The 10,370-nt window shown below is 40.5% G+C and overlaps 1 protein-coding gene across 1 annotated transcript in view; it reads left to right on the top strand.

Annotated features, from left to right (window-relative positions):
- The first annotated feature begins 1,349 nt into the window (after positions 1-1,349).
- Positions 1,350-10,370, top strand: part of mtnr1bb (melatonin receptor 1Bb) — a 34,525-nt gene continuing 25,504 nt past the window's right edge. The window contains exon 1 of the mRNA XM_010779051.1: positions 1,350-2,200. Coding sequence (XP_010777353.1) covers positions 1,993-2,200 — 208 coding nt within the window. The 5' untranslated portion in view covers positions 1,350-1,992. The remainder of the gene's footprint in view (positions 2,201-10,370) is intronic.

Below are 10,370 nucleotides of genomic sequence, written 5' to 3'. Positions count from 1 at the left end.
ATGTGAACACTTTTAACATATCATAGTATATTTCATCTGTTCCTATTTATTTTTGTATTGTATTTATTGTTGTACTGCTGTTGTCTGTTGTATTCTTTTTAATTATGTTTTTATTTCTCTAGTCTTGTTGTGGTTATTTAACATATTTCCAAGGACAACAGTTGAAAATTAGCCTGCTGGCTAATACTGGCATGTTTACAGCAATGTGGATTAATGTGCACTGTCCTTTAAATAAATAAACAAACAAAAAAACAATCACTAATCAATATCAATTCAATAATGACGCCATTGGCTCCTGAAGAGGACAATGTTGATGCCCAGTTTTTGTGGCAATCATCCATTCACTTCCTGCCGCTTTTACACCCACAATCATATGCTTCATGAGTCAGTCATTAGGACTATTCAAAGTTATTTCCTAGCGAGCAAACACAGAAATCCCACTAGAAGTCTATGATGCACGTCCACCACACTCATAGCATAATATTATGAGGGCTTTTCCGTTTATATTTAGCAGATATATGTTTTGCACATCAATGCCATTGGTTCTCTTAGTGTGTGATTTTGGGATAATGTTCAGCCCTTACCCTGGGGTTTTCAGTTTGTGTGTGTGTGTGTGTGTGTGTGTGTGTGTGTGTGTGTGTGTGTGTGTGTGTGTGTGTGTGTGTGTGTGTGTGTGTGTGTGTGTGTGTGTGTGTGTGTGTGTGTGTGTGTGTGTGTGTGTGTGTGTGTGTGTGTGTGTGTGTGTGTGTGTGTGTGTGTGTGTGTGTGTGTGTGTGTGTGTGTGTGTGTGTGTGTGTGTGTCTGTGTCTGACAGCATCAATGAAACATGCGTCCACTAGATGAGATGGAAAGTTCAACTGGCTGCCACCAGTGAGTCGCGTTATGGATTAATGGGATTAAACTGCCGCCTCCACTTGCTTTCACTACATGGAGCATAAAGTCAATCAAATAGTCCTGAGTCCAACAATGACACCCATGTGGATGCATGCCCACTCTGCTAAATGATATTGGTTGAATCAATATTGTTTGTGTGAGAGAAAGACTCACAGCTCCATGTGGTTTTTCTCAAGTTCTTACACAGGCTTTTGGAAACCAAATAAAACAGTTATACTATAAACATTAAGCTCTCAATTAGTGCAAACTTAAAATTGTCTGTGACACGTGGTCCTCATAAATCACAGTGAGCTGATTGGACTTCCCGCGCAGACCCACCGCTGGGTATGTGCAGGTTAAATGGGAGTCTTTGTTTGCACGCCCGCCACGGCATGGTCATTGGAGATGGCGCGTGGAAATCACAGAGATGAGGAGAAAGGAGGAGAGATCTGTGGAGAGCGGAGCCGTGTGCCAGTCTGAGGGCATCTCCGTGATATTTACCACTGAGCCTCCTCGGCACACACAGCGCCGGCTGCGTCGTACTTGGTCGAATTGTAAGGGCATCAAAAATGGAACGGGAAGACACTTTGTTGTCCTCGGTTTTTGCAGATGATATTGAATAAAACACAAGGACTCCAGGGCGGTGTAATGGTTTGACATGTTTTGTCATCATGTCTTACGTTGGCGCACGAGACGAGTCTGTGATGCCAAGCAGCAAGCCAGAAGCACTCGAAGAGGATAAAGACTTGAATGTAAGTAGTTTTATGAAACGTTATTTGAACGATAATTAAGTGACATCTTCTCACCAAGAAGGAGGCGTGGCGCCATTGGGTGTCCGATCAGCTGTCCGATCAGCTGTCCTTGGCATACGGATGACTTTTGCGCCGACACAAATGAAGAGAAGACTCCATGTGACACTATATAAAGGTCACGAATGAAAACCACATGGTTAAACGAACTCCTCTCGACTTTATGTAGCAGAATTTACGTGCGTTTTGGAATTTGGAGAGGCATCCAGGCGCGATCCATGTTTTGTTTAGGACACACAGGTACCGGCGGTACCTGCGGGACTTAAAGCACAGTTTGGACTTAAAGGCAGCGTTGGGCTGTGGGCCAGTGATGCCGGAAACATTCACACTCATAAAGAACCGGACAGAGCCACGGCTGGGGCAGCTGGAGCGCGCACTGGCCACGGACGAGAGCGCTCGCCCCGCCTGGGTCATAGCAATCCTGGCCAGCGTCTTGATCTTCACCACGGTGGTGGACGTGCTGGGAAATCTGCTAGTTATCATATCCGTGTTCAGGAACCGCAAACTGAGGAACTCTGGTAAGAAATGTCCCTCCTTGGTGTTGTATTTACAAAAGTGATTATATATCACAGTCACTAACAATCACTCACATTTTTGAATGAAAGGCGTTGTGCGTTTGTGCCTGTTGTACGACTTTTGTTGTGGCAGTAATCATTTGCATTACTGATGAATGTCTCTGAGAAATTCTGTAGTGAATGTGTTTTAGCTGGCATTTTTGAACATTTCATGTTTTAAGCCACCTTGGAGCTTGCTTTCCCCCAAAATATCACTTCAATCAGTGAACTCCAATATCAAAAACCAGTCCATAGTAAATTATTGCATCTTACTTACTTATACTGCTTTTATAATAATAATAATAATAATAATAATAATAATAATAATAATAATAATAAAAAAACACATTTAACTGACACCATGCAGTAGTTTCAACCAAATGCCTTATTCTGGTTAGTTTGCTTGCAACTTTAATGCTATATCTCCCAGTTTATGACATTATCCAGAACACCAATTCCTGCAGATCTGTACATAGTGTATCTGCTGAAAGCCACATTAATTCCTGATAGGGGTTTAACCCCTGCAGTGTGCTGACTGACAGATTATTATCTTCACAGCTCATATGCCACTATAGTGACTTGTTTGACACACTGCACCGCTGTAGCAGATTCATGTGTCTCTTTCTCTTCTGCTGTTTAAAGTTCAAAGGTAGTCCATCTCCTGTTTGATGTGTAAGAGCAGTTGAATGAGCCCAGGTGAGTCCTTCAGAAAAGCTTGTCATACCAGTGTTTAATTACCCAGGAGGCCTTATGCGGCTGCTGTGAAGTATAATGCCAAATCATACCATTTCAGTGAGCCATCACTATGGGTATAATTGTACCTTTGAGCTTTTAATTCAACTATTTTCTGATGATAATGAACGCCTTCAAAAATATACTGAATTATGCATAGTTTTTATGTTGTTGTTCCCTGTTTACCACCTAACTTGCCCCGCTTCAATCAGAATATACTGATAGTTGTTCTTTACTAAGAAAGATAATGAAACAAGTATCTCACCCTGATGGGATTATTAATATTTTTTGGATGAAATTGTTTAACATCAAATGTGAGTATCCTCCTGACCATTTTATTTGCTCTTTATTGGGCAAGGTAATATCCATTTATTTTTTGTAGAATTCAACCAAGACTATTTTGTTCATAAGAGTCAATGGGCAAGATACCTGGAAGAGTAACAAAAAAACACAATTTTATTTTCATTTAGGGACATTATGAAATAACATTTTCAATCTCATTTAAACAAATGTTTTGCCTTGGACTTATTAATTAGAAGATCATTTAAATGGAACAAGAATTACTCCCACACGGTACTCTAGCATTGATGAGCATTGAATCCTTTGTCAACTAAGTTTTACGCAGGGACATTTATTTAATAAAGCTCTTTACAAATGAAAGCTAAGAAGTTTTCAAGTTCACACATTTAGAAATTAAGAGGATCATTTCTAGGGTGATTTTATTTGTGTGAGGCTTAACCGTCAAATCCATTTTTAATCATTATCTTCTTGAACTAAACCACTTTATACAAACAATATAAACTTACCCTTCACCTTCAGATGCTCTTCACCATTATTCAAAGTCACATTATTAAGCAACACGTTTTTGGTATTTGGTCAAAAAACACACTTCCTTTGTGTTCATAAAGTACTTTTAGCAATATGTTACATACTCATAAAAAATCATCACTGGTCTTTCATAGTAAGTCATAGAGTGAACAGAATATTTGCCACAAAAACAGAACTGCAGTACTTCAATAAAAAACAGAACACTATACCTCCTCACAGGTTATTTTCTAATGGGTGGATTGGTGGGCATCCTGTTGGTGCTGTGTGTCGGGCCAGAGCTTTTTGTCAACTTTTATATCTGAGAGAATACAAAACATAAAGGATTAATATTTACTAGTGATGGCTCTAACGATGAGAATCAACTCATCAGTTTTGATCAGTAACCCGTGTACACCCCAAGTGGTTATACAGTATAGCATGTGTAGACATTTGTATTAAACGTTTGAGTACATGAGTAATATTCATTAGTATGAACAAGACATTCAAATCTGTATTGTTTTGAAAATAAATATTCTCATAGAAGAATTGAGCCAAAGCAAATGTCACACACTTCCGAAAATAGATTAATAAATATCGCTTATTCGTACAGTATATAAAAAGATACAGTAACTATGGCCACCATGAAAAGCTGCATGGACTCAGTACCTCATTAAAGTTGGCAAGAAACACAGCGGCTTTCTCGTTAATAGAACAAACAGAACCTACTGAAAATGTCACTGAGCTACGTTATTAAACTCAACCATACCAATAACTGAGCATAACCAGTGAGTGGACTTTTTCAGTAGCCAAATGCAAACAGCTTTTACATTAATCAAACAAAAAAGATTGTCCCCCTTCTTGAATGAATATGAGAGGGATGACTAAGACCGCTATGCTTGCACTGCTGCCCCTCTACATATCCACTTACATATCACACAAACAGTACAGCTATAGACTACGATCTCAAAATTACATCACTCTGTCCGTCCCCTCAGTACGCACAGTGCTTGGGAAAAAAGCCATATCATATTCTGCCCCCTCGACCTGGAACACACTTCAGCAGGAACTTAAGCTGACCAGTTTAATATCCATCACGGATTTTAAACTAATTTAAAAAAAGCTGGAGAAATCATCTGTGGGTGTTTGCACCTGCTATATCTGAATGTATATGGATTTTAATGACTACTTTTTTTACGATGTTGTATTTTAGTGTTGCCTCTGTGTTTAGTGTCCTGTCTGTCTGTAACTTTGTGTGGTAGTGTTACCACTGAACAGGTCTCTCTTGAAAATGAGACCTTGTGTCTCAATGAGATTTACACCTGTATAAATAAAGGCTAAATAAAAAAGAGATGTCTTGCTAAAAATAGAGTTAGATGCTGTAACCATGAGCATGTATTTAACATCTCTATGACTCCTACCATATGTTCCTACAACCTTGCAAATATAAGACATGCAGCCTGGGAGTACATCCATATAAAAAATACTATTAAGAGTGCAAAAAGCCATGTAGCCCCGGGCTGATTGAAAGGAGTGTGGGAGTTTTTGTCCCACGTAGATCTCACACAACACACACTGGTATCCTATAAAAAACTCTGGAAAATATGGTGTTCTGTACTGTAATCACGTTCTCCCTTTGGAAAAAAAAAGGCTTATCTGTCCACAGCTCCTGTTTCAAGTGCCACTCGAGCTATTAAGCGGAAGCACTTGAGGCTTGGCTGTTGGAGCAAAGGGTACAATTTTAGGATCATGACAACACTTAAGAGCGGATCAGTACATGGCAGGACACATAGCACACCTGTCAACCTCATCCATCATTTGAATAATTTCCAACACCGGATATATTTTACAGCTTGTTTTTTTTTCTAGATTTCCTATAGCCTACCTCACTAGACAGAGTGCTTTAAAAAACATTTTCAGTGGAGGTTTTTGCCACTCACATGGTGCATTTCTGCCTTAAAGCTGATCTCTCGCAACTCAAACAGCCCACTCAGCAGTTGAGAAACCACACTGAACCCACAGTCGTGAACTCGAAGGACGACTACTGCAGCGTGAAACAACCCACTCTACAGTGTAGAAAAACACCTGACTTAACAACAGCACATAACCAGTCACAGCAGAAGTGTACCCTACACACTACAGTTCTCCTGGCTTTGCATAAGTAGCTGCTTCTGCAGGGGAAAAATGACCGCTGAGTGTTGGACCAAAACATTTTACATGCAAGGTATTGATGACCAACTCTGTATCCTTCTCAGCTACTTATAATACCAGTATATGATAGACTGATCAAAACTGGTTTGCCCACGTAAAGAGCTACATTGCACAATTTCTTTCTTTTTCCTCTTTTGTCTTTTCAAAAACCTCAATGTTTCCGTAGAAGGCCTGCCTCTTTCATCAGGTGTGATGAGAAAGGTTGTGCTCTTGACACACCGTCACACTCACGCATGCATGTATTCATGAGAAATTAGAGCTACTTGTCCTTTGATTGAGCCATTTGTTTTTTTTAAGAAAAGCTTTGATTCACATGGGAAACACAAAGGGCATTCAGGAACATGCAGTTCAGTTCATCTAAACATCTCATTTGAATGTCTTGTGGAATTTGTTTGTGAGAGTCTGTGTGCAAGGTGTCTTATACAATTGTGAGGGGCAGAGGTTTATGTCTCCTGAGATGTGTTGTTCAAGGTGCGTAGGTGTTGAGAACTTTCAAAGAGAGGATCACACATTACACCGACTCACTTCACAGAGAATTTATTTAAAACACATATTTGCCTCTTCATTCCCTCTAAAGCTACGTATCTCTAAGGCTCTCAGCCTCTGCTAACACAAAGCCTGAAATAGTCCTTAGGTAGGTTTGAGGGTAAAGACTCTGCCTCTCTCCATGGTGCTGAAACCTGGAAACCTAAGTGCTCTCAATCTACTTCCTTGTCTGTGCATCGTGATCTTTCGGAACGTCATGACTTGTAGTCCAAGAACTGTTCAAATTCAAAATGTGTTTCTAGCAAGTAATAATAATAATAATAATGATAACTTTAATTGATATAGCGCCTTTCATCAACCCAAGGTCGCTTAACAAAGAAAAATATAAGGACAAGACATAAAACAGGGGGCAGAAATGGAAGTGTTTCATTGGAAGGGGGGGGGGAGTGAGTTAATGTTGGAAGGCTTTGTTGAACAGGTGAGTTTTCAGGGTTGATTTGAAGATGTTCAGAGAAGGGGCGTTACGGATTTCAGCAGGGAGGGAGTTCCAGAGGGTGAGGGGGGCAGCGACACTGAAGGCACGGTCCCCGAAGGTGCGGAGGCGTGAATGGGGAATGGAGAGCAGGCCGGAGTCTGAGGATCGAAGGGTGCGGGACGGGATGTAAGGGTGGAGGAGATCTGTGAGGTACTGAGGGGAGAGGGGTTTTAAAGTACAGCTCAAATCGTGAAAATGATTTGAGCATTTTCTCCAATATTTTTCCCGAGATGTGAACTTTGTAAATGCCAATTCAGTGTCGAACAGTAATGTGATACTGCAGCCTTTGTTTACTTTTGGGTCATTATCGTTTGATTAGCATCTAGATCTTTTTTACAGCCAAACATACTGTTGGCTGCATCCCAAAATCCAAAGCTCCATCCACAAAGTTGTTTTGTTTTCCCCAGAGAGCCTATTAGCGAAGCTTTGACTTGAGGTTATTTTGTCGGAGAACAGTTGCACAGTTGTGTTGGAGTGAAGCCTGATCACTGGAGCCCAGCTGAGCAGGATTGGCAGCGGACACGCTGCGGCTACAGCTTCACATCCAGCACGCTGCGGTCTGCAGAGTCTGAACTCCCAAGTACAAACTCCCAAGGACGCGAGCTCTACCTGCCAGCATCAGTATGGAAAAATACCTCCAGTCTGTCTGACTCTCTCCATGGCACTGAAACATTTAAACCCAGTCTCTCTCCAAATCGTTTTGCGTCTTAAGTGTCCTCAGTGACTACTACTTCTATAATGGCCCCCTCCTCGCTCTCTACGACCCTCATACCACACCCAATCTTCAACTTGACCTAAACTACACACGTTAAGTTTTGTGATTCCAAATTTGACCAGTGGAGAGGACAATGGCCTTTTGGCTTTTTCGGCCCCCATTGCTTGGATAACCAACGGAACTTCATGTTGAGTTGTAGTGTCGGTTGTTGCTCTGTGAGGGTTGACCCCTGGTAAATATGTTCAATTCAATACATTAACCTCAAAAGTTTGCAAACTCGTAGACAGAGAAAGTATGTTGATTTGAACGGACATCTTCAACCTCCTAATTTATTGAACAGTTCCTCTACATTTGAAAACTTTACATTCTCGGCATACCGTGGCTCTGACACATTAATCCAGAGTTCCGCCCAATGAAAAGGGAAAGGAGGATTTCTGTGTCTCATTTTGACAGGACATAGAACAGACAATGTGTGGGATCCATTTTGCCCACACTGCATCCCTGTCTATACTGATTATTGTTAGGAAATGCTGCTTTAGGCACCTGGCTTCCTACAGATGTATCATGCAGTGTATTAAAGTTATACTTCTTTTTGTTACATTACATTACATGTAGCTTGTTAGACCCTTTTATCCAAAGCAACTTACATACTCAGTACTGCAATCCCCATAGGAGCAATTTGGGGTGAAGTGTCTCAGGGACACAATGACATGCTGACTGCAGTGGGGTTTGAACCTGTACCTGAGTCAGCACCACACGCCTCAATAACAAAATGTTTGATAAATGCCAGCTGGAACTGAGCCTTGCTGAGCTAAACCAACCTTATCTTATCATCGTCCTACATCAGATTATATTACGCTGATCTTTTAAAAATAAAGTTTCTCTTGCAACTATTTATTTCTTTTGTTTTAAAATACGGATACAAAAAACAACATTGACATTTAAATCTTTCAAAAAGACATAAATGGTTTAACGAGAGACTCGATTCACTTGACTTGTAATTGCGTTTACAAATTGAATTGAGTAGCACTTTAGCAAAAGTTGAGCATGCAGTAATAGGAATCATAAACGATCCGGGTAAAGCTAATGGTAAGTGAGACTTTCTTTGGGCAATTCATTGTGTAGTATCTCCTCCTTGAGTTCTAATACTTTTGCTGTTTTGTGATATTAAGACTGCAATATACATACGAGGATAAGAATGATGAAGTCGACCAAACTGAAAACCATCCAAACAGCACCAAATATGCACAAGTTAAATGACAACAGATAAAACAAGGTTTGTGGTGCATTTCTTTTATATGAAGCACATTCTAGCCACGGTCTCAATGTTAGGAAAGGTGTTGAATTACTTACTTGCTACACCTAGTATTTTTCATTTCTAAAAGTATTTTGGCCAAGTTAAAATGTCATAACCTCATGAATGTTAATATTCCGCTCATCCTTTTTTAAAACATAGTTATGCCCTTCATGTCCACTCTGACGTGTCGAGAAGCCTTGAATCCTGATCTGCTTGTTTTTTGATAGTGAATGCTCCCAGCATATTTCTTTTTGCCTCACAAGCACTTTTCTGTTTGATGATATTTAATTCAAAGCAAAGCAGGAGATCAAACAGCTGAACAGGTCAAGATGCTTTTCTTTAATGCTGAGGAACTGTCTCAGGTTTTCTGCTGCACACCCAACAGACTGTTAAAAGCAAAGCAAATACTCTCCTGGATCTTTTTTATGTGCGTAACAGAGAGAGAGGTAGAGATCATATGGGCAAAATGGATATGGGAGAGTGTTAAGCTGTAGCTCAGAAAGAAAAGGAGGAAGAGATTAGACACAGGGGCTTTGTTGCTGGTCTGATTTGAAATTATCTATTTTCTTGATATTGAATCATTTGGAATCAAGCATGGAAATTGCTTTTGATATCCCATTGAGACCAACATTAGCTTCGGTCTGGTTTAATCATGAAGCTTGACGCAGGTTCTATAGGGGAGCTTCCCACCGATTGATGAGGCCTTTTCTGCATGTAATGAGGCTTTTTCTCATATAATTGTGTCATTATCTTGTTTTAATGTTGTTTGTCTTGCTCACTGTGTATTTAGAAAGAGGTTGAATACGTGCTCTGAGACTCCACTTCAGCCTGAGCTGTGCCCAGACACCGTCCTCTATACTTTTTGGGTGAGCCATGACGGTGATTCTCTTGAACACAGACAGTTGGATGAAGTAAGCAGGAAGAGCTGAGACCAGCTGCCAGGAGAAAGGGGAGAGAAAGAGAGTAAGGTTTGTAAACTTCAAAAGCAAAGCAATGGAACTAGAACAGAGGCTCTAAAGTAGAGAAGGACAGCCCAGCTTTTAGACAGGAGAGGAAAATATCCTCGCTACGAAATGTAGGAGTGATACTGTTTTATAAAGGGAGGAGGCACAGCCGAGACAATGTAGGAACTACTGTCAAGTGTCATCACAGTCACCGAGTTGTTATCAGTACGTTAGTGCTGAGATGGGGGATGACTCAATAGCACATATGCGTGCACACACACACACACACACACACACACACACACACACACACACAATTCAAAGAAACACCCACGTTCAAATATTGACATTCCAATATTTCCAGTGTAAAGAAGCAAAGCCACTATGTGTATTTTGCACTAAATCACCCT

The sequence above is a fragment of the Notothenia coriiceps genome, unplaced genomic scaffold (genome assembly GCF_000735185.1).
Source record: "Notothenia coriiceps isolate Sejong01 unplaced genomic scaffold, NC01 NC01_scaffold00019764, whole genome shotgun sequence".
NCBI classification, from domain to species: domain Eukaryota; kingdom Metazoa; phylum Chordata; class Actinopteri; order Perciformes; family Nototheniidae; genus Notothenia; species Notothenia coriiceps.
Note: the sequence above shows the minus strand (reverse complement) of the source record. Positions and strands in the feature narration are given on the sequence as shown.